A 25,893-nucleotide genomic window follows, 5' to 3' on the forward strand; every position below is an offset into this window, starting at 1 on the left:
GTTGTCTTCCCCTTTTTTATCGAGCCTACTATGTAATAGTCACAGAACAAGGAAGGATGAACATTTCAAGTATTTAAATGGAATCTGACATGTTTCCCATGTCCCACAAACCAGCCCCATACCTTTATCCCACTGTTTATACTTTTTCCAATCCCTTTTTTTGTTTTCTGTTTAAATAATTTTCAAAAAATGTATTTACCGTAATTTATTTAATTTGTCCAGGGATATGCAAATCAGTGGGCAACAAGGCAAGGGGGCGTTTTCTTCCCCAGGACTAATAGTGCCACTTATGTCATCACGTCCCTGTAGGCATGAGTAATATGATTTGCAAGAGTAGCCTCACCCTAGATCTTTGCAAATCTCTATCTGACAATGTGCAGTGGGCCAGTTGTACACATACCATGAGTAAAGATGCTATACACATCAGAAACACATAGGTGATACTTTTTATAGAAAATCCTTTGATATAATAATGATTTTATAATCTACTAATAAAAGATTGGAAATGTATCACAGTTTGAGCTGGATCTATTTCTATATTGTCATCGACTCACGTATGCGTACTTTGACAATGAATTGTTGCCTGTGTGTAGGTATTGCAGAGAGACATTGTTTCTTTGCTTTGCAATACTTTTCAACTGGATGTGCATCCATGGACACACATCCAGCTGAAACTAGTAGTGGCACTGGCTCCAAAACCTGCTAAAAATCACTACAAGTACTCTATGAATAAACACCCTCTTCATTTCAATGGGAAAACATACCTCTAGTGCACTTGTTGCTGTTTTTGTCCATGTGGAAAAAGAAACATGCTAATTCTTAGGCTGTGTGCCCATAATGAGTCTTACAGTTCCTCCAGAGGGGATGGGATTTATAGAGATCTCATGCCCACTGTGCTTCTTTTTTTCTCAAAGTAAAATGACTTGCCTTGTGTGTTTAAATCTTTAGCATATCAGTTTCTCTTGCAGGTTCACAGATATTTCTGTGTGGATTTTCCCTATAGACTTGCATTTCAGGTGGAAAATTTGCAAGTAAAAAGCATATGCATTTTTAGTGCATTTCTGCAGAGGAAATGCATCAAAAAAATGCATATAACATCTGCACATGACTATATCAATAAAGTTTTGTAAAAGCCAAATACCAGGAAGTATTAAAAGGAAAGCCGTTTTATTTAAAACATGACAAACCAAAAAGAGACAAAAAACGAAGTGTCAAAAACTCAATAAAAATGCATGTAAAGAATGCACCCAAAAACGCAATGAAAAAATACAAGTAACCTATTACTTAATAGGTGCAGAAATGGTGCAGAAAATCTGCAATATGAAAAGCTCATCGTGGGAATGTAGCATTGAGGCACAGAAGCGGTGCCAAAAATGCACTAAAAAGGGCACAAAAAAGGCTTCAAACAAACAAAACTCCGTGTGAACATACCATTTCAATACACTTCCTATTCTTTTCATTAAGAAAACACACTTATGAATACCCAGTTCTGTTTTTTTACTACGTGAAATATAAAGCAATATGTCAATACTTGCCATGTTTCAACTTGAAAAAAGCTACTGAATCAATTCAGGCAGAAAAAAACGATTCCTTGGGATATGTTCACTTTTTAACATTGATTTTATAGCAGATTCTGCACTAAAATCAACATGAAAAAATGATTTAGATACTCTTTGAATATGCTCCCTATTTATTTCTTTGGGAAAACATACATACTGTTGTGTGAAAAAGTGTTTGCCCCCTTCTTCATTTCCTGTGTTCATTTCTTTTGCATGTTTGTTACTCTTAAGAATATGTTTCAGATCACCAAACAAATTTAAATATTAGACAAAGATAACACTAGTAAACACAAAATGCCGTTTCTAAATGAAGGTCTTTATTATTACGGAAAAACGAAATCCAAACCTACAGGGCCCTGTGTGAAAACTGATTGCCCTCTAAATCTAATTACTGGTTGGGCCACCCGTAGCAGCAACAACTGCAATCAAGCGTTTCCGATAACTGACAATGAGTCTTTAACAACACTGTGGAGGATTTTTGGACCACTCATCTTTGCAGAATTGTTGTAATTCGGTCACATTTGAGGGTTTCCGAGCATGAACCGCCTTTTTAAGGTCTTGTCACATCATCTCAATCAGATTAAAGTCAGGACTTTGATTAGGCCACTCCAAAGTCTTAATTTTGTTTTTCTTAAGCCATTCAGAAGTGGACTTGCTGGTGTGTTTTGGCTCATTGTCCTATTGCATAATACAAGTGCACTTCAGCTTGAGGTCACGAACAGATGGCTGGATCCATGCTTCCATTTACCACAGCAAGTCTTCCAGGTCCTGAAGCAGCAAAACAGACCCAAACATCATACTACCTCCACCACATTTTACTGTTGGTATCATGCTCCTTTTCTGAAATTCTGCCAGATGTAATGGGACATACATCTTAAAAAAAATTCAACTTTTGTCTCGTCAGTCCACAGAGTATTCTCCCAAAAGTCGTGGGGATTATCAAGATGTTTTCTGGCAAAACTGAGACAAGCCTTTATGTTCTTATTGCCCAGCAGTTGTTTTCATCTTGAAACTCTGCCATGGAGACCATTTTTGCCCAGTCTCTTTCTTATGGTGGAGTCATGAACACTTACCTCTTACTGAGGCAAGAGAGGCCTGCAGTTCTTTGGGTGTTGTTGTGGGGTCTTTTGTGACCTCGTGGATGAGTCGTTACTGTGCTCTTGGGGTAATATTGGTTTGCCGGCCACTCCTGGGATGGTTCACCACTGTTCCATCTTTTTGCCATTTGTGGATAATGGCTCTCACTGTGGTTCTAGAAATGGCTTTATAACCTTTTCCAGACTAATAGATCTCAATTACATTTTTTCTCATTTGTTTCAGAATTTCTTTGGATCGCGACATAATGTCTAGTTTTTGAGGATTTTTTTGTCTACTTCAATTTGTCAGGCAGGTCCTATTTAAGTGATTTTTTGATTGAGAACAGATGTGGCAGTAATCAGATCTGGATGTGGCTAGGAAATTTTAGCTCAGCTTCCCAAAGATGTGATAAACCACAGTTAAATTATATTTTAAGGGTGGGGAGGGGCAATACATTTTTCACACAGGACCTGGTAGGCTTGGATTTCTTTTTCTCTTAATAATAAAGACCTTAACTTAAAATGTTTACTTGTGTTATCACTGTCTAATATAAATTTGTTTTGTGATCTAAAACATTTAAGTGTGACAAACATGAAAAAGAATAGGAAATCAGGAAGGGAGCAAACACTTTTCTGTATAATGCATATGGTGCTGTTTTTTCCATGTGAAAAAAAGTAGCAACATGTTAATTCTTGAGGTATTTCTGCAGGAAAAAAATGCTGAAAATTTAATGTCTGAGTCAATGGAAGCAAAAAAGTCCCATACATTTAAAAAAAAAACAAACAGACGCACATACCAAAAATACTTTTAGAAGCTTTTTTCCCAGAAATTTTCAGCCAGAAAAAAACATAAAAGATCCTCTGTGTGAAGATATCATGAAATAATTACTATGCATATTGCCATCAATTGCTCATATGAGCTTGTCAATTGTGTACTGTACAAGCAGGAACACTTTAATCCTTGAATATTTTCTTTAGCGCTTTATGGTGCTGATAGATGAAAGACCATAAAGAACCCAAAACGGTGTGATTATGAAGTGGTGATCTTCCTGAGGAAAAATATGCTTTACACAGTGAGGAAATAAGTCGAGGCCATGGAATAATGCTGAATTTCCTCTCCTATTCACTTTAGGAAACCTTGACTGTCTAATGCACTTGCCAGTTTTAAATCGGAAATGTTGTGGAAGGACAGCAGTATTGGTACATAGTGATGGATGTAAAATTCTCATTTTAAGTTTGACATTGTACCAATGATACCAAGGTTTTTCAGCAGGGACTAGATATTTGGCCAACATAAGCTGCTGTATTTATTTCCTTGTTATCAAAGAACGGAAATGGTAGAAAAAAATCACATGGAAATAATAACTGTACATTTATGAGGTTCAAGCTGCAGTAATTATTCACTATGTTGTTCTGTCATTGGGGAGGTCATGTGCTGGTGAAAATGGAAGCCATATTTGTGCAAAGTGTGCATTTTATGGTGGGACAGAGTAGCCTTAAAGGGGTTGTCCAGGATTAGAAACCCTTGCTTACTTTCTTCCAAAAACAACACCACACCTGTCTACAGATAGTGTTCTGTATTATAGAAACTTGATTCCAGCTCACCCAGTTGCTCTATGCTCATCCACCTAGGGTTCAGACACTGGCCTCGCCCTGGCCTCACATCAAGGAAAAGAGACAAAAATTGGAGTCCGGCTCAACAGGACTGGATTTTCCTTTTCTTTTTCAAAAGAAATTATAGTGCATACAAAAGAAAAATGTACATGGTCAACATGACCCAGTCGACGCGGTTCAACTGCACTAGTCAGTCTTACTCTGAGGCGTTTCGACTGCACTAGGCAGTCTTACTCATGGAGTAAGACTGCCTAGTGCAGTCGAAACGCGTCGACTGGGTCATGTCGACGATGTACATTTTTCTTTTGTATGCACTATAAAAAGAAAAGGAAAATCCAGTCCTGTTGAGCCGGACTCCAGTGTTTTGTATTATAACTCGTCTCAATATAACTGCATGGGACATGACTTACAACACCATGCATGCTACACGAGGACTGTTGGCCGAAGAATTGATGGCCTCCATGCTTGTACCCTTTTAATTGTCACAACTGACAGTGGCATTTGAGAAGTTAAATTTTTGTGAGCAGTTACTATTGAGTGCCTGTTGTGTAACTTATAAGGTAAGTCATGCTGTAAGGAGAGGATTCAGCTTCTGAGCCTATCCCGTGCATAGAGTGCACAAATCGGGTGTAAATGTACGGTGGATGGCACTAAAGGTGTTAACATTTCTGACAAGGTAAAATACTTAATTGTTCATAAAAGTGAGCAGATGTCCATCCTAATGTCAGGTCAGTTGGCAAATTTTGAGAATTACGTATACAGTTGTCAAAAGTTTTGAGGATGACACAAATGTTGTTTTTCACAAGGTGTTTTTAGAACTTTTAGTCAAATGTTTCTATGGTTACTGTACAGTAGTACAATTAGAAGCATTACATAATTTTTTTTAACTTCACCCATATTTTTTAAGATTTCGCCCTGACATGTTGGATATCAACTTCTGGGCCAAATTCAGACTGATGATGACCCATTCTTGCCTAATCCGGGATGGGAGTTTATCACAATTTCTGTGTTTTTGCTTCTCCCACCTCTTTTTGAGTTTTGAGCACAGGTTCTCAATGTTATGGAGATCTGGGAAGCTTTGTGGGCATGGATCCAAAATGTCAATGTTTTGTTCGCCAAGTCAGGTGCTCCCTCATGTTGGAAAAAAGGAATTGTTCATCCTCAAATTGCTCCTTCTCCTTGGGAGACGTTGCTCTTGGAGGATGTTTCCATACCATTCATTTTTCATGGCGGTGTTCTTACTCAAAATTGTAAGTGAGATCCCTCCATGGATGAAAAGCCACCATACATATCAATGGTCTCTGGATGCTTTATTGTTGGCATGACACAGGACTCATGGTGGTGCTCATCATTTCTTTTCTGGACAATCATACTTCCAGATGTCCCAAACAGCCTGAAGGAGGCTTCATCAGATAAAATAACTTTGCCACTCTATTTTGCAGTCCAATCTCTTTACTTCTCCATTAACATTTGCAATACATCTGATCACTCTTCATAACAATCCAGAATTAATGCAATTTGCCACTATAAAAATTGAAGGATTAACCTGAGAAAACCAAAATTTGTGTAAGTCTCAAATCTTTTGGCCATGACCGTACATGTATACAAGTATATGTCCTGGAGATCTGAACCAGAATTACATAGATCTCTTTAATTTTCTATTTTTCTGTTTCTGTCCCATGGATCTGATTGGGATTTATACAAATCCAAGCACATGCTATTGAAACAACCCTCTTCAGATGTCTACCATTTAGATTCTGTTGTGAATTAGTCTTTCAGTGTCCATGACCATATATATATACAATATGCTGTATGTTACAGATGACATTTTGTTGCAATGCTCAGGATTTATGAAAACTCAGATCACAGTTTTTTCAAGCCTTAGATACCATGAAAAAAGCAGACAGTGTTATATAAGTGGTCAGAGAGAGGGAAGCGATTGCCTTTTTCACCTTATTGATAATCCTGGGACTGGATCCCATGGTGTTGATGGGTTTATTTGGTGACAAGAGTCCTAATTAAGTTTCCCACCTCTGTCTCCTTTGTGCTTCTATTATGCCCTGCAGAAAACAGTTTTTCATTGACAAGCATATAATACACTGTAATACAGTGGTATCATAGTGTATAATACCAGTATTCAGGTAATGACATTGTCAAGTTCCCTAAAAAAAAATAAGAAAAAATATACAATTTTAAAAAAGGAATACAAACGTAAGAAAGATACAAAAAATCCTAGTTCCCCTTACAACATGCTTTAATATTATAAAAAATGTATATAAGAAAAGTACATAATTGATGGGAATATGACTTCATGGCACACCACAGATTATTTCATTTTGTAATTTTGACCATTTTGCAAGTCACTATAATTGCTGTCAAGAAGTATACAATACATTATTGAAGAGTAACAGTTATGACATAAGCACATTTTTCACTATATAGATTTATGACAGTAAGTAGAACATAGTTATTACAAGCTCAACATGTCCCATGAAGACTCTTCTCCAGGCTGAAAAGAACAATGGATTCTATATCTTTTTTTGTTCGGAGATCACTAAAATCAAAAGTCTTCTTATTTTGTTTTGCAGGTATAGTCAGGATTTGATATTCATTTATATTCTAATCATTTGCACCTTCATCTCAACAAAGTGGAAAAAAAGTTTGCCTTATTTTAATTTGCACTGTAATTTTAGAGCAGCGACTAGGAGCAGGTCAAGGGCTCAAAATCCTGAGATGGCAGCAAATGGGTTCAGCAACAATCCAGGTTTGGAACCAAGGCAGCAAGAAGCAGGCCCTGTCACAATCACTTTGTGACACTACAGGCAGGTGGTCATAGCACAGTCTGGTGGTCACAGTGTAAGCAGATGAACCGGACCGGGGATAACTCTCTTGTGCCGGTTCCGGAACTGTCGTGACTGTCACCATTGTTGCACAGGGGAGAGCTTTCTGGCCCGGACTGACCTATGCACTTGTCAGCAGGGGGCGGGACAGAGATAACAAGGGCTGCGCACGGGAAAAATACAGGAGTCCTGGCGGGAAAACAGCGTGCAGAAGAGTGAGGTGCAGGCCTTATTAGCAGAGCATCTTGTGAGTGTAGGCCTATCCTACACATCCCCTGCGACCGTGTCCACTACTCTTGGACACCAGACGACTACGTACCTGCTGTGCTCCATCCATGGAGGTGACTCACACATGAGACCATTGACTGCTGCATGACCGCGGCCTAGTTGAGATCTGGTGACTGGGCCAGAGTGTTCCGACTTCTCACCCACATGCACCGCACAGCAGAGCCACACTCCAGCGTCATCGCATATAGACCTGAGTTCAGCAAAGACTCTCTGCCTGCATCGTGGAACCGGACCTCCGTCTACCCAGGACCACCCTGGAACATCACGTAACGCTGTTAGTGTCACCGTTGGAGACAGGCTGGTAGTCACAGCACAGGATGGTGGTCACAGCACAGGCTGGTGCTCACAGCACAAACAGGTGGTCACGGCACAGGCAGGTGGCCACAGCACAGGTTGGCGGTCACAGCGCAAATCGGTGGTCACAGTGCAACCAAGTGGTCACAGCACAGGCAGGTAGCCACAGCGCAGGTTCATTGTCACACGCAAGCATGTGGTCACAGCGCAGGGTGGTGGTCACAGCACAAACAGGTGGTCACAGTGCAGTCAGGTGGTCACAGCACAAACAGGTGGTCACAGTGCAGTCAGGTGGTCACAGCACAGGCTGGTGGTCACAGCATAGGATGGTAGTTCCAGCATAAGCAGGTGGCCACAGCACAGGCTGGTGGTCACAGCGCAAACAGGGGGTCATAGCACAGTAGGGTGGTCACAGCACAGTCAGGTGGTCGCATCACAGGCTGGTGGTCACAGCACAGGATGGTGGTCACAGCATAGGCAGGTGGCCACAGTGCAGGCTGGTGGTCACAGCACAGGCAGGTGGTCACAGCACAGGCTGGTCAAGAAAGAAACCACCGGCCATCAACAGGAGTACAGGAGGCAATTTTGGTCACCAAAAGGTTAAAACAGGAATGTAGGACTGACTAGGAAACGGCATCACATAGTACCAAAATTACTATGAACAGACTAGAACTAGGTGACTTGCGGCATAGTCAAAGAGACAGAGAATCAGAATGGATTGGCTACAGGACCTGTTCTGTAAACTGTAAATTGACAAACAGACAAGGAAATAATGAATCTAGCTGTGCTGAGTAGTAAATCTTGATTAGATCATCAACTACATCTGCATGGCATCAGAGTTAAAAACCTGGAAGAATTAACTATTATTTTGCTGTAGGAGTAATTTGTGGCCTTGTGTAAAGGCGGCAGATGGAGACAGAAACATAGCAGACCTGAGCAGACTTGATTGGCCACCAGATCACCAGATCATCTAGCATAGGGAAAAGAAGTGAGAAACATCGCTGACAGTGTAGTATGTGATGTGCAGGAGAGCTTAATCTTTTAAAATCATTTTCATTGATATGTTTTATAGCTAATTTGAAGATTTGTGGCCAGTGAAAATAATTGTGTAGTTATATTGTCCCTAAGATGTCATTACAAACAACATGGTCAGCGATTAATACTGATTCATTGCCTGGTTATGAAAAAACAAACCCCCAAAAAAAGTTCATTAACTAAAGTGCTCCATAGCATAGAGCATTATATGGGTATGGTAGCAAGATTCAGCCCAATATTTGGCTTGTAATATTAATTTATTACTTTGATGAGCCTGATATATGGGTCTATTGCCTTCCTCCCCTTAATTATCAAATTAAGGCATGTCTTTTGGACTTTGACAGGACAATGCATTTAAAGGCATCATGCCTTGACATTACCTAATTATTTCAGAGGAGATGAAGGTTATAGACCATGTCAGAAGACCATTGATCTACAGAAGACCCTTTCTCTTGGATGATTCATGAGGAAATTCAGGAGTAAAAATAGTAATTCAATAATGTCGTGAAATGAGGAAGAAGCTTTGCAAGGATGAAATGGTGCATTTAGCTTTTTAGACAATGGATATAACTCAATCAGAGCCAGGACAGCTCTTCTAAACTTGCTGGTAAATGCGATTGACAGGACAGGAGTTTCAGCTTGCCCAGAACAAGATAGCATTGTTGAGTTGCTCCTCCAGGCAATAGATAAACATGCAATTAAGTTATTAGACTATACTAATGCATGGGACAGGCATGGAGGTCATTTATCAAACACTCTTGGGGTCCTAATTGTTGAGAAACCTTCTTACTACCAGAAATATTCATATTGTATTAAGATGGACTTGTTTAATCTTGACAACAAAGATGGATGAAGTAGTAGATAATTTTGTGAATTTGCCATAAGGCTACCCACATTTTTTGCTTATTATTTGTCCAAGAAGTATCTATAATAGCTTTACTCTCTGTAGTAGCTGTAGTAATTGTAGATATCATTATAGAAGGCTCAGAGATCCCTAAAGCCTTCATCCAGATAAGACACCTAATAATTCTAAGCTCATAATATCCCCGAATTAGATACAATTAGTCACCTACCATTTGAAATTAAATGACTGATTGAAAGGGAAGAATAGCTATTAGATTCGATTTCTTGCCCATATAATCTTCTAAAATATATTGTATGATCTCTGTATCCTGCGCCCTTGTCATACAGAAAAAGGTAAGCTATGGATAGTGTTGAACAGGGACGCTCAGACATTAATTGTCCATTTATTGTATTCTTACATTGTACCTCTCCCTACGGGCCACAATTATACTTAAAGGGGTAGTCCAGGGCAGATATGTTATTACCTATCCACAGTATACTGTAGATGATAAGACAGAGATCAGTGTGGATCCGATCTCTGGGACCTTCCTTTATCAGAAGAACAGGTCACTGGTCACCTTTATCCGTTACCCCACAAAAAACCTCTTACAGCTATGCTGACAGAAAAGAAGGTTCTTTAAATGTACAAACTAAATATTATACAAGTGAAAAGATGGATGAAATGGTGTATATATACCGCATGTGTATATATATATATACACAGTATATATACTGTATATATGCAATGGGTATGGAAAGCATTCAGAACCCTTTAAATTTTTCACTCTTTGTTTCATTGCAGCCATTTGGTAAATTCTAAAAAGTTCATTTTTTTTCTCATTAATGTACACTCTGCACCCCATCTTGGCTGGAAAAAAAACAGAAATGTAGAAATTTTTGCAAATTTAGTCAAAAAGAAAAACTGAAATATCACATGGTCATACGTATTCAGACCCTTTGCTCAGTATTGAGTAGAATCACCCTTTTGAGCTAGTACAGCCATGAGTCTTCTTGGGAATTGTGCAACAAGTTTTTCACACCTGAATTTGGGGATCCTCTACCATTTTTCCTTGCAGATCCTCTCCAGTTCCGTCAGGGTGGATGGTGAACGTTGGTGGACAGCCATTTTCAGATATCTCCAGAGATGCTCAATTGGGTTTAGGTCAGGGCTCTGGCTGGACCAGTCAAGAATGGTCACAAAGTTGTTGTGAAGCCACTCCTTTGTTATTTTAGCTGTGTGCTTAGGGTCATTGTGTTGTTGGAAGGTGAACCTTCGGCCAAGTCTGAGGTCCAGAGCACTCTGGAAGAGGTTTTCATCCAGTATATCTCTGTACTTGGCTGCATTCATGTTTCCTTCAATTGCAACCAGTAGTCTTGTCCCTGCAGCTGAAAAACACCCCCATAGCATGATGCTGCCACCACCATGTTTCACTGTTGGGATTGTATTGGGCAGGTGATGAGCAGTGCCTGGTTTTCTCCACACATACCACTTAGAATTATCAACAAAAAGGTCTACCTTCGTTTCATCAGATCAGAGAATCTTATTTCTCATAGTCTGGGCTTCGCGTGTTTTTTTTAGCAAACTCTATGTGGGCTTTCATATGTCTTGCACTGAGGAGAGGCTTCCGTTTTTGCCACTCTACCATAAAAGCCTGACTGGTGGAGGGCTGCAGTGATAGTTGACTTTGTGGAACTTTCTCCCATCTCTCTACTGCATCTGTGGAGCAAAGCCTCAGTGATCTCGGGGTTCTTCTTTACCTCTCTCACCAAGGCTCTTCTCCCACGATTGCTCAGTTTGGCTGGATGGCCAGGTCTAGTAAGACATATGGTGGTTCCAAACTTCTTCTATTTAAGGATTATGAAGGCCACTGTGCTCTTAAGAACCTTGAGTACTGCAGAAATTCTTTTGTAACCTTGGCCAGATGTTTCCTTGCCACAATTCTGTCTCTGAGCTCCTTGGCTAGTTCCATTGACTTTGTGATTCTCATTTGGTCTGACATGCACTGTGAGCTGTGAGGTCTTATATAGACAGGTGTGTCACTTTACAAATCAAGTCCTCTCAGTTTAATTTAACACAGCTGGTCTCCAATGAAGGAGTAGAACAATCTGAAGGAGAATCACAAGGAAATGGATAGCATGTGCGTTAAATATAAGTGTCTGAGCCAAGGGTCTGAATACTTATGACCATGTGATATTTCAGTTTTTCTTTTTTAATGAATTTGCAAACATTTTTACATGTCTGGTCTTTTTCAGTCAAGATGGGGTGCAGAGTGTACATTAATGAGAAAACAATTAACTTTTTTTGAATTTACCAAATGGCTGTAATGAACAAAAAGTGAAAAATTTAAAGAAGGGGTCTGAATACTTTCTGTACCCACTGTGTATATATATATATATATATAGAGAGAGAGAGAGAGAGAGAGAGAGAGAGAGAGAGAGAGAGTCATTTTTTAAATTTTAAAAATTACAAAAAAGAAACTAGGCTATGGAAAAATTTGGGCCCCTTGGAGATTTGTGCGCTCAGATAGCTTTGAGAAAAGTTTCAGACGTGAATTAGCCTGTTAGGCTTATGGCTTGTTCACTATCATCATTAGGAAAGGCCAGTTGATGCAAATTTTCCGGCTTTATAAAAGTCCAGCCTCCTCTAACTTTGTGCCAAAAACAGCATGCATGGGTTCTTCCAAGTGGCTGCCTAACACTCTCAAAATGGTGGAGGCCCACAAAGCAAGAGAAGGCTATAAGAAGATAGCACAGCATTTTCAAGTTACTTTTTCTTCAGTTCAAAACGTAATTAAGAAATGGCAATTAATAGGAACAGTGGAGGTCAAGATAAGGTCTGGAAGACCAAGAAAAACTTCAGTGAGAGCTGCTCGTAGAATTGCTAGAGAGGTAAATCAAACCCCCCGCATGACTGCATAAGACCTTCAGAAAGATTTAGCAGACTTTGGAGTTGTGATCTATTGTTCTATTGTTCAGAGACACCTGCACAAATATGGCCTTCATGGAAGAGTCATTAGAAGAAAACCTCTCTTGCGTTCTCATTATAAAATTCAGCGTCATAAGTATGCAAAAGAACATTTAAACAAGCCTGATTCATTTTGGAAGCAAGTTCTGTGGACTGATGAGGTTAAAATAGAACTCTTTGCCACAATAATGAAAGATATGTGGGAGAAAAAGGGCACAGCATTTCCGGAAAAGAACATCTTGCCAACCATTAAGCATGGGGGTGAATCAATCATGCTTTTAGGTTGTGTTGCAGCCAATGGCATGAAGAACATTTCACGGGTAGAGGGAAGAATGGATTCAATGAAATTTCAAAAAATTATTGATACACACATAGCACCATCTGAAAAAAAAAAAGCTGAAATTGAAAAGATGGCTTCTACAAATAGATAATGATCCTAAACACGCGTCAAAATCCACAATAGACTACTTCAAAAGGCGCCAACTAAAGGTTTGACAATGGCCCTCACAGTCCCTTGATCTGAACATCATTGAAAATCTCTAGCCATGCCACAAAATAGTGCATGCAAGGCAACCCAGGAATCTCACAGAACTGGAAGAATTTTCCAAGAAGGAATGGATGAAAATCCCTCAAACAAGAATTGAAAGACTCTTGTCTGGCTACATAATGTATTTACAAGATGTCATACTTGCAAAAAGGGAGTGCTACTAGCTACTATCCATGCAGGGTGGCCAAACTATTGCATTGGCACATTTACCTTTTTGGAATTTTTTAAATGTCAAAGAAAAAAATATATATATTTTTTTTCTTAAAATGTAAAGGAAATGTGTCATCTTTAACTTTAGCCCTTTCTGAGATCATTTAATCTTCAACTTGCTTAACTTTTCACAATAACAGTAATTTTGACCAGGGGTGCCCAAACTTGTACATGCCACTGTACTATTAATTTATGAACAAAAAATGAAACCACAGTCTTTAAGTACACATTTTTTACTAAGAGCACAACGGCCTTTATACCTATAATAGACAAAGCTGAATGAATATTCTGCATTGACTATTAAAGATATAAGAGATGTTAATGATGGGCAGATATATTACATATGAAAGTTTGCAAGTCTAACTCTGGAAATGAAATATGTGATTCCGTTTAGGAGAGAAGTCTATTACAGACACAGGTTTTATGAAGTTAGCAATATCTAGGCATATATATTCTATATACGGTACTAAGGTGAATTCTCAACAGAAACTGAAGTAACTGTTTAGTTCATTGCCGAGATTTGGTTGAAATAAAACATATAAAGTGTTTGGAATGCGGCCAGTCTCAATATGTTGGCTGGTTTTTATTACATGAACTGTTTGCATTTCTCATGTAAAGCTGGGGCTTTGCAAAGTCTGCCATGAATTATATCATAAGCTCAGACAAAAAGAATCTAGAAGCGAGTGGCCATAGTTTATTCTGTAAAGTGAATAAATAAGGTAGATGGATTCTGTACATATATTTTATATATAGATACACAGACAAATATCTATATATAGGGTATATATCAACATAGCAGGGGGAAATTAATCAAAAATGACATTTTGTATGCCAGTCTTGATCCAAAGTATGTTGGAGCAACATGGGCAAAAACGTATGCCTCTTAATAAATTTTGGGTATCATTTGGTTGCCCATGTTTAAGCATCAGGAAATGTAGCCCAGTCATAGACTAGATGGAAAACATTTTTGCTATAACTTTTGCCACTTTTGTGTTGTATATTATAGCGCATTTGACTGGCTGTGCCAGGCCACGTTCTTGACTCTGGTATAGTAGAAGCTGTCCTTCCTGCACGATTTCTTCCCTTCCACAATGATTTACTCCTCTTGAAATGAAGACAAATTTGAGTGTTGGATTAAATTGGCCAAGTCCGCCTTTATTATAACAAACATAACAATACTAATAACTTTTTGGTTATAGAAGGTTCTTGGAGCTCCAGAAGGCCTGACACCTAAAATATTTTTCAATCTTCCAGCATTACCCCCATCCGCGACCACCAGCTTGAGGGCACTTTCATCCCCGGAAACCTTCACCATGCCACCCACTCCCCAGGGACCCCACCCTGAAGAGTCACAAAAACTCTGCCAGGCCATTCTAAAATCCCAAACACGATTGGGGGCTGCCATCTACTTGATCCACAAACCCCTCACCACAATTTTCCACCAACTCAAAGAATCTCTTCCCACCGCCAAGCTGAAATGACACCATGACAATCCTAACTGTGCCCATATTCCGTACTAACAAAAAAAGGGTGGGCAATCACAAGGGCAGACAGGACCTTTTCCTATGGTACCTCCATCCAGATGAATGTTCCAGCACAGCAAGGTGCGGCAGTGCCGCTACTTCCACTCAGATCACTAGGTCACCAAGCATTACTGGCAACCACCATACTAAGCACTTCTGTGGATCTCCTAAGAAATTCCCTATTCTCGACTATGCTATGTAGAATGTAAGTCCGCAAGGACAGGGTCCTCTCCCCTCTGTACCAGTCTGTCACTGTAAATTTGTTTACTGTAAACGTTATCTATAACCCTGTACGTAACCCCTTTTCTCATGTACAGCACCATGGAATTAATGGTGCTATATAAATAAATAATAATAATAATATGCTACCTACCTACTAGATAAAGCGACTCAATGAGTAAGACCCGGGATGAGTCAAAACGTCTGTGTAACAATAATCGCTCTGTATATGATCACTCACTTTGCTCCCTTAAACCACTGGTTTTGTGATATGGATTGTAATAAATTAAGTTTATTTTCACCATAAATCTCAAGAGTGTGCAGTGAACCTTTGATTCTCTATCAACAGGGGCTTTTCAGCCCGTTCCACCGGCATCTCGCCTACCGGACAGAGTGCACGCTAATACTGTACTTTTACAGATGAATGCTCCAACAGCTCCACCCACGCAGCGCAAGATGACTCCTGTTTTTTATCCATTGTGTGGATGGCCAGGTGCATGTGCGTCACTTCATAGGAAGAAGCTTGCTTTATATGAGATTGCGTATCACGATAGCACACAATATTAGGCCTCATTCACATATTTGTTTTTTACTCACACATGAAAAAAAATTACCAATTGTCATGTAGTGTGTTGCATCAGATTGATTCTATTATCCATTGCAATTTTAAAAGCAGACAGTGTGTAGACAGCACTCAGATGGCATCCATGTGTTGGCCATTATTATAAGGACCCATAAACTTGTGTGAGTGATTTTTATCTGTGGCTTACATCAAATGGGCACTATTCTCTATGATTTTTAAGGACTACTTGGTCCACAAGAAAACACAGACATTTGAACAGCTGATATAGATTATAATGGGTACATGTGTAATGAGGCATGAGGGCGAGGTGCTCGTCTTCCACACCCTGGCATGCTACAGAGAAACGGAGTCCTGACTCCTGACTCAGTGTGTATGCAGTCGTGTTTCTGTTTCGGACACCTCCCAGTTCAGCGCTGCCACGCTTTGCACGAGGCCAGTCCCCTTTGACCCCATGAAAAGGAAACCACACCAGCTCATAAAAACAAAGTCCATTTTACTGACAACCAAACTTATATACAGAGAGTAGCAGGAAATGAGCTTTGGTTATGAACAGTGTCACAGTTGGTAAATTAGAGATTATGGTAGATATGCAGGTTAGGTTGAAGACCTCCATTCTTGCCCAGTACAGTGCCACCTAAAGCTGTGCTTTTCGTTGTGACCACTACAGTTCCGTAGCCGCTTCTTGAGAATCACATAACGACACACCTCTAAGGTTAGTGCCCCAGCCTTCTTTACTCTGTTTCTCTGTCTCTTTGACTGAAGCTTCCAAGGTCTGGCTGACACTAAGACATTCCCAATAGTTCCTTAAAGACATTCCTAGAAGTATTGTGCTGTAGGTCTCCTGACTTTCCTGGTTAAAGAAGTACACTGCTACCACTGAAATTCTTTTGCTCTGGCTCACTCTTCCTGATCTCTTCATATACACACACCTGGTGATGATCACCTTCCACTCAGGGTGTCCTTTCTTCTACCCACTACTAACTACCAAACAGGAACTGGCCCACAGGTCCCAAATCCTCCTCTCCAACTATGGGCTGGCCCTGTAGTTCATCCTCTCATGCCTGACTGGCAAGAACTGCAGCCTCCAGGAGGACAATACATATATTGCAATACATTTTCACACATTTAAAATAACATGGGTTTCCAGAGGGGCGCAACATCATCCTCTCCACCCTTACACATGCACTGTCTGTGAAAAACGTGGACTGAACATGTGCATAGAAAACAGACATGTGAATGAGGCCTTATGGCAAATGATTTAATTGTTATGACTGTTCAGTGTATATAGATAAGTAGATGACTTTGGTTAAACAGAAAATAACATAAACATTGGTCATCTTAGGTTGCCAGAATTGAAAGGGGAAATCACTAAGCAATTCCACTGCAGTCAAAAAATTGATGTTCAGCCTGGTGATTACAGTGAGAAGCAAGCAGGTCAATAATGTCAGTGAATGAAAATGACATAATCATCAGGTACCATCATCTCATTAGCTTGACATGTTGCTCTGGTATAGAAATACTAAAAGTCATGGGGCACTATATTCATTTGTTTCAACAGGAACAATAAGTAACGTAATTCTGCTATTAATCATGATCGCCCGTGCACACGGGTGGTGATCGCTGCTTGGTGTCAGCTGATTCTGATCGCTGACACCCAGCATTAAGTTCCAGGACCACTCCCAGCACTTTAATCCCCAAAATGCTGGGATCAAACATAATCACAGCATTCCCGAAAGCCAGCAGAGGGCTGACAGCCCCTACCATTGGGTCGAAGACCCTGTGGTGTGACACTGGGTCTTGATCATTGCCATGGTGACCCGATGTCATCATGACGGCATCCAGGTCACCAGGCCCAGGAAACTTGCTGATCATGCCCAGTACATGATGAGCAAGTTTGTCAGTGCAGAGCTGACATTTTCTATAGCATGGGGATGCTGCTGTATCTCCATGCTATAGAAGCGATCAGCCTGCAAAAAATGATAGTCCCATAGTGGGACTAAGTAAAAAAGTTAGGAAAAAGTCCAAAACATTTTTTAAATAATTGCAAAAATATTAAAAAAAAAGAAAAAATAATAATAAAAAATCAAAAGATATTGTCTCTCTAAATAAATATTTGAATTAAAAAAACAAAAACAATAAAAGTACACGTATTTGGTATTTCCGCGTCTGCAATGACCCGACCTATAAAACTGTCCCACTAGTTAACCCCTTTATTGAACACCATAAAAAAATAAAACACAGGCAAAAACAATGCTTTACTGCCGCACAAAAAAGTGGAATGAAACGCGATCACAAAGCCGGATATAAATAAACATGGTACCGCTGAAAACGTCATCTTATAACACAATAAAACAAGCTGCCATACAGCTTCATCAGAGGAAAAATAAAAAAGTTATAGCTCTCAGAATACAGCGATGCAAAAATAATTATTTTTCCTGTAAAATAATTTTTATTGTATATAAGTGCCAAAACATAAAAAAGATATAAATGGGGTATTGCTGTATAACCCCCCCCCCCCAAAAAAAAATAAAAAATCCTGGATTAATGGTTTTTGTTTATTCAGCTTCCCATAAATCAGAATAGAAAGTGATAAAAAATATCATGTGCCCAAAAATGGTACTAATTAAAACGTCAACTTGTCCCACTTAAAACAAGACCTCAGATGACTCTGTGGCCCAAAATATGGAAAAATTATAGTTCTCAAAATGTGGTGATGCAAAAACAATTTTTTGCAATAAAATGCATCTTTTAGTGTGTGACAGCTGCCAAACATAAAAACCCGATATAAATCTGGTATCGCTGTAATCGCACCGACCCGAAGTATAAAGTCGCTAAATCACTTATACCGCACGAGGAATGGCATAAAAAATAAATAAAACCAATTCTTCACGTGATGTTGATTATTTCATTCTGCCTCCCTAAGTTCGCAGTAAGGCTCAACTCACATTTATCCTGTGCTTTGCTCTGAGCGCTTACACCGGGGTTTCCGTGTAAATTTCTGAAATACGTGGATCAGATGGAACCCACGGCAGAAGATTCCCTATAATGAGGCAGATGAAGGCACTGTGGATGCCATCTGACCTGTGATCCGGCGGAGTCCATCTTTTTAGGATTGCATAAAAGTGCCGTCGGCCAGAGTTTTGTGCATTTCTGAATAGAAGGATACCATTGAACAGAGCCAGATGGAGTCTAGAGTAACTCTGCTGCCTCATTATAGTGAATGGATCCCTCAGGGATTGCATCAGAATCACGTCATTTGGAGATTTAGATGTAAACCCCAAAGTAAATACTCAGCATAGAGCGCCGGATAACTGTGGTCCAAAACTTTAGGTAAAATGTTCCCAAGAAAAGCTTCAACTCAATCCACAAGAAAAGCAAGCCCTCACTCAGGTCCATCATTTGTTAACGGAAATATAGGGGTCTTCCACATTACTGGTAGCACAAAGGCTCTTGAAATGCGAAATGGCTCCTCAACCGCTGAAAGAAATTCAGCAAATTCTGCGCTTCTAAATCTAAATGCCCCCCTCCCTTCTGAGCCCCACAGTGTACGTAAACCACATATTGCGTCCATGTTTGGCATTTCTGAAGCGATGAGAGCCCGCGTAACTTACGTGAGCATGCCTCCAGAAGCACAGGTTGGGCATAGTGTACTGGTGACTGCAACACACTGGTCACTACAGCGTTCTGGTCAGTACAACGGCAGTTTGCAATATTCACTCAGAAACATTCATTGCTGCTTGTTTCTGGAAAATACCCATGGAGTCAAAATCGTCACTACACCTGTAGATAAATTCCCAAAGGGGTATAGCTTCCCAAATGGGGTCATTTTAGGGGGGATTCTGCTCTTCTAGCTATTAGGGGCTCTGTATATGGAGTCCGCAAACTGTTCTAGGAAAATCTACGCTCCAGGAGGCAAATGGCGCTGCGTTCCGCCCGAGTCTCTCCATATGGCAAAGTAGTACTGTACAGCCACATATGGGGTATTGTCATGTTCAGTAGAAATTGTGGGACAAATTTTGGTGTCATTTTTACCCATTTCTCTTGTGAAAATGTAAAATCTGGGGCTAAAACATAATTTTGGTGGTAAAAATTTAGTTATTTTGTTTTCACTGCCCAATGGTATAAAATTCAGTGACACACCCGTAGTGTCAATATGATCACTGCACCCCTAGATGAATTCATTGAGAGGTGTAGTTTGTAAAATGGGGTCACTTATGGGGGGGTTCTACTGTTCTGGCACCTCATGGGCTCTCGCAGTGGGTCATGGCATCTGCAAACCATATTAGTAAAATCTGGCGCTCCATGCCTTCTGAGCTTTGCACTGTGTTTGAAAAATATTTCCTGATTACATGCAGAGTATTTGTTGCACTCAGGAAAAAATGGACCTCAGTTTGTTGTAAAAAAATGTCCTATTAGCCCTTAGAAAAATTAAAAACTTGGGGCTAAAATTACATTTTTGTGAGGAAAATGTAATTTTATTATTTTCATGGCTCAACATTATAAACTTCTCTGAAGCACCTAGGGGTTCAAGGTGCTCGCCACACTTCTAAATACCTTCCTTGAGTGGTCTAGTTTCCAAAATGGGGTCACGTTTGGGGGGTTTCCACTGTTTTTGCACATCAAGGGCTCTCCAAATGGGACATGATATCCACTAATGATTTCAGGAAATTTTACATTCAAAAACTCAAATGGCTCTCCTTCCCTTCCGAGCCCTGCTGTGCTCCCAAACAGTGGTTTTCTGCCTCATATGGGGTATTGGTGAACTCAGGATAAATTGCACAACAAATCGTATGGTGCAATTTCTCCTTTTAACCTAATAAAAATGCAATATTTTGTGCTCAAAACATATTTGTGGGAAAAATTTGATTTTTTTTATTTTTACGGCTCAGCGTTATAAACTTTTGTGAAGCACCATGTGTGCTCACTACACATCTAAATCAGTTTCTTGAGGGGTCTAGTTTTCAAAATGGTGTCACTTGTGGGGGATTTTCACTGTTTAGGCACATCAGGGGCTCTCCACATGCAACAGGGCGTCCTCCAAAAAAAGTCAAGTGGCGCTCCTTCCTTTCCAAGCTCTGCCGTGCACCCAGGAGAAATTACACAACAAATTTTGGGGTACATTTTTTCCTGTTACCCTTGTCAAAATAAAAAAATTGGATTTGAAGTACAAATTTTTGTGAAAAAAAGTTAAATAGAATGGTGTCATTTTTGGGTATCTTCTGTCATATAGACCCTTCAAAGTGACTTCAAGTGTGATGTGGTCCCTAAAAAAATGGTTTTATAAATTTTGTTGGAAAAATGAAAAATCGCTGGTCAACTTTTAACCCTTATAAATTCCTAACAAAAAAAAATTTGGTTCCAAAATTGTGCTGATGTAAAGTAGACATGTGGGAAATGTTATTTATTAACTATTTTGTCTTAAAAATCTCTGTGATTTAAGGGCATGAAAATTCAAAGTTAGAATATTCTACAAATTTTCGCCAAATTTCCATTTTTTTCACAAATAAACACAAGTCATACCAAATAAATGTTACCGCTATCATGAAGTACAATATGTTGTGAAAAAACTTTCTCAGTATCACCGGGATCCTTTGAATTGTTCCAGAGTTATTGCCTCATAAAGTGACAATGGTTATAATTGTAAAAATTTTCCCAATCATTAACGTGCAAACCACCCTCGGAGGTAAAGGGGTTAAAGACTAGAGTTGAGTGAATTTGATCGGGTCCCTGCTTATTCGGCAACCTATAGCACTTACCGAATAATCTGCAGAGGGAACCCGGATACATGGAGCGCCGGCTGATCAGCTGTTCGGCACTGCAGCTGCTTGTGTTGCGGCTGTTTCACTATCACAACACATGCATGGAGAGCCTGTGTGTTGGGTTCTCTATGCATGTGTTGTGACTGTGACACAGCATCGACACATGCAGCTGCAGAGGCAAACAGCTGATCAGCCAGCTTGCTCCATATTTCCGGGTTCCCTCTGCAGCTTATTCGGTAAGCGCTGTATCTTGCCAAATAAACAGGGACCCGAACAATTTGGCTCAACTCTATTAAAGACCCATGATAGTTAGGGGTCCTGTTGGAAATTTTGCATTGGGGCCCAAAAAGGTTCAAATTATTCCACTGGTAATGAGACCTCAGAAGATCAGGCACTTTGAAATATACTAGTAAAAAATTGGAGCACTGGAAGCCAAATGACCCAACAGTTTCTAGTGTTGCTGTTACTAAGTTCTGATAATCAGCGCAATCACTTCTGTTCAGACCATACCCAGTATTCAGATGTTGGTGGTATTTCTAGAGAAAAGCCATCAACGTCTAATGTCTATCTTTTGGGTTGATGGTACATATGTAGAGACTGACTTTCTAGACAGCACCTATAGAAAAAAAGATTGGTTGAGACCCATGAACTGTTCTAAGTAATGAGGTGTGTGGAGCTATCACGACCGCACTTTACCGTAAGCCGGCTATTTTTGGTCCAGGTAGTATGTACAAGCTGCTCTATATAAAGTAGTGTGTACGGAAATTTTTTCCTGAGCCTATTAATGCAGCACTTATAATTTTGAGACCTGCCATTTCTCATATTGTCACTTTGAACTTTTCTTCCAAATACTCTTGTTTGAATCCAGCTCTGCTGAAGCCGTAAGACGTCCACACTGAAAGGTGTATTTATTTTACTTTGTGCGACTGGTTTTATGCTGTTCGGTTATAGCTTTGAGTCTTACTCCTTCAGAGGTGTTAAATACATCTTAAATCGTAAAACAAATGTTTGAAAATGCGGGGTTGGATATACAGCAGGCCGTCTTTTAAAAGTCCCTTTATATTTATCAAAAATCCAGAATAAATTAACGCCTCCTCATTCTCCATGCTCCTAAATTTCTGGTAAAGATTAATAGTGCACACGTAGCATGTAGCATTTTTATAGATATTTCATGCTAGTATGGAATATTGTTTTTTGTGTTCTTGGTGTCCGGTCAATAAATAGAAAAAACACATTTATTAAAAGTATATTACTACCTAATACATTCGTTTTAGTGTGAAAATAGACTTGCCCTTGCTGTTGGCTGTCGTAAACAGAAGCTGAGATGCTAATGGAAAAAAAAACCTCTAATATAAAAACAAAACTTTATTTCCTCCTAATTTGACTCAATCCTTTGTTCTAGTAATATTTTGGGCATCACATAGGCTGGTCATAATTCTCCCTGTCCTCTCTAATAATTAACCTGATATTCCTGTTTAATGTACACAGTACATTACCTCACTGGCTCCACCTATATAACATTTCACGTTCCTTTCTCCGCTTATATAGAACATTTCCTCTCTGACTTTAACGTTAGTGAATCACCTTAATTCCACATATAGAGTTTTATGTCTCCAACTCTATGTGCAATCTCTATGGCCCTGGGTATAGTGCATTACCATTCTCCAGTACCATTGGGAAATATTAATTTTCCCCAAATTCTGTGAAAATTAGATCCAGTTGGTACAAAAGTTTTGTTTCTCATTATAAATCCAACAGCTAGGTCTTAGGGTACCGTCACACAGTGCAATTTTGATCGCTACGACGGCACGATCCGTGACGTCACAGCGATCGTATGATTATCGCTCCAGCGTCGTAGACTGCGGTCACACGTTGCAATCACGGCGCTGGAGCGATGCCGAAGTCCCCGGGTAACCAGGGTAAACATCGGGTAACTAAGCGCAGGGCCGCGCTTAGTAACCCGATGTTTACCGTGGTTACCAGCGTAAAAGTAAAAAAAAAAAAAAACGTACATGCTCACCATCTGATGTCCGTCCGGTCCCTTGCCGTCCGCTTCCTGCTCTGACAGATCCGGCCGTACAGTGAGAGCAGAGTGCAGCGGTGACGTCACCGCTGTGATCTGCTCTCACTTTCCGGCCGGCAGACAGTCAGAGCGGGAAGCGGACGGCAAGGGACCGGACGGACATCAGATGGTGAGCATGTACGGTTTGTTTTTTTTTACTTTTACGCTGGTAACCACGGTAAACATCGGGTTACTAAGCGCGGCCCTGCGCTTAGTTACCCGATGTTTACCCTGGTTACCAGTGAACGCATCGCTGGATCGCTGTCACACACAACGATCCAGCGATGTCAGCGGGTGATCAAGCGACGAAAGAAAGTTCCAAACGATCTGCTACGACGTACGATTCTCAGCAGGATCCCTGATCGCTGCTGCGTGTCAGACCCTGCGATATCGTAACGATATCGCTAGAACGTCACGAATTGTACCGTCGTAGCGATCAAAATTGCACTGTGTGACGGTACCCTTAGAAAGGTCGAACTTGATGGACTTGTGTCTATTTTCAAGTAACTATGTAACAATAACCTAAGTGGAACGATGAAGATTTTGATCTGGTGAAATGAACAAAAGAGTAATGTTTGGCAATTTCCTACCCTTCTTCTTGCAGAACCTCACACTACATAACTCCGTTGGAGGCATGGGTGGACCTGCATCACACCAGCTATCAAATTCAAGACTGCCAAACCATGATTCCAGCGTTGTAATACAGCAGGCAATGCCGTCTCCCCAGTCCAGCTCGGTCATCACACAAGCACCTTCTACAAATCGACAGATTGGGTAGGGTGACAATTCTTATGTTCTCTGTTAAGGGTTTAACAGCTCCCTTTATGGTTTATTAGAATATCAATTGAATGTATCTATAGTTATAAATATTTTGACAGATGTAAAGAATGTTTTTGACTGTGATAGACAAGAATTGGTACGGTACTATTTCCGTTTAGGGCTCTAGGTTCCTTTTATGGCTTGAATGACTTTGAATCGAAAAAGATATATGTTACCTTGTTGGCACACGCTCAAAGATGTTTGACCTTTTGCAGAATTTCTTTTAGTAAAAATGACTAAGGCACATAATAAAAACAATGTTCTGAACACACGAACTATATGTTCTTTTGCAAACCGTGATCTTTTTTAAATGTTTCTAACCATGTGGGTGAATAAGGTCGATGTGGTATATGTTATTTTAATTTTAGGCTGTTTAAAATATAAATTCTATACCAGTGTCTCTTTTAGCTTGCATTGATTTTACATTTTTGACGATTTTTAGTTAATTGGTAGAATTGTATGCTAAATAATCGTAGATTTAAGATGTGTGATGGACATTTGGTAATTTATAGTGCTAAGAATATTAGTTTGTGACCATTGTATTCTTGTATGTAGCTGTTGCTGTATGAAGACAACTAAAGGAGACACTGGGGACTCCATTGGGCACACCAAATAAAAGATTTAGTCCACACTCAGTAAATTCTGAGTCTGATGAGACTATCATTGCAAAAAAGAATAGCAAAAGTGGACAGTGCTTTCTAAATCAGTATGCCTATCATATACAATAGCTAGAGAAAAAAATAACATCTTGTGGATGGCAAACAATTGTATGTGAATAGGTGCTTGGTGGTGAGCTTACTATCCTGAGGTTCTAAAAGCAGGAATCTTTGAAAATGTATGCCTCAAATAGTTGTAGCATGAGCTGGAAGAAACTATCCTGCTGGCACGGAAACCAATTTTTGGCCAAATGGGCACCTATTACTTTGAAGGTAGTAAGATGCCATAGAAAAAGGGTTCTATTACAGAAACGGCTGATGGTCTCTTAAATATACCATGGAAAAAATCACCATAACAGAAAGTAATGATGGTCCCAAAAAGAACAAGAGGTTTTAATGTAGGTACAATGTACAATTTCTTAGACTATACAGGTGCTTCTCACAAAATTAGAATATCATCAAAAAGTTAATTTATTTCAGTTATTCAATACAAAAAGCAAAACTCATACAGTACAGAACAAAAGTTTGGACAGACTTTCTCATTTAAAGATTTTTCTGTGTTTTCATGACTATGAAAATTGTACATTCACACTGAAGGCATCACAACTATGCATTAACACATGTGGAATTATACACTTAACAAAAAAGTGTGAAACAACTGAAATTATGTCTTATATTCTAGATCCTTCAAAGTAGCCACCTTTTGCTTTGATGACTGCTTTGCACACTCTTGGCATTCTCTTGATGAGCTTCAAGAAGTAGTCACCGGGAATGGTTTTCACTTCACAGGTGTACCCTGTTAGGTTTAATAAGTGGGATTTCTTGCCTTACAAATGGGGTTGGGACCATAAGTTGTGTTGTGCAGAAGTCTGGTGGATACACAGCTGCACAGCTGATAGTCCTACTAAATAGACTGTTAGAATTTGTATTATGGCAAGAAAAAAGCAGCTAAAGAAAAACGAGTGGCCATCATTACTTTAAGAAATGAAGGTCAGTCAGTC

At 39.8% G+C, this 25,893-nt stretch overlaps 1 protein-coding gene and 1 long non-coding RNA gene across 4 annotated transcripts in view; both read left to right on the forward strand.

Annotated features, from left to right (window-relative positions):
• The window catches only part of CREB5 (cAMP responsive element binding protein 5), a 607,187-nt gene that overhangs the window by 145,468 nt on the left and 435,826 nt on the right, over positions 1-25,893 (forward strand). For all 3 annotated transcript variants that reach the window (XM_077268826.1, XM_077268825.1, XM_077268824.1), the window contains exon 5: positions 24,022-24,191. In XM_077268826.1, the coding sequence (XP_077124941.1) occupies positions 24,022-24,191 (170 nt within the window). The remainder of the gene's footprint in view (positions 1-24,021; positions 24,192-25,893) is intronic.
• On the forward strand, positions 15,393-18,102 carry LOC143783481 (uncharacterized). The gene is made up of 2 exons (XR_013217197.1): positions 15,393-15,512; positions 16,939-18,102. It is a non-coding gene; the product is annotated as an uncharacterized LOC143783481 (long non-coding RNA).

The sequence above is a fragment of the Ranitomeya variabilis genome, chromosome 6, assembly GCF_051348905.1.
Source record: "Ranitomeya variabilis isolate aRanVar5 chromosome 6, aRanVar5.hap1, whole genome shotgun sequence".
Taxonomy (NCBI): domain Eukaryota; kingdom Metazoa; phylum Chordata; class Amphibia; order Anura; family Dendrobatidae; genus Ranitomeya; species Ranitomeya variabilis.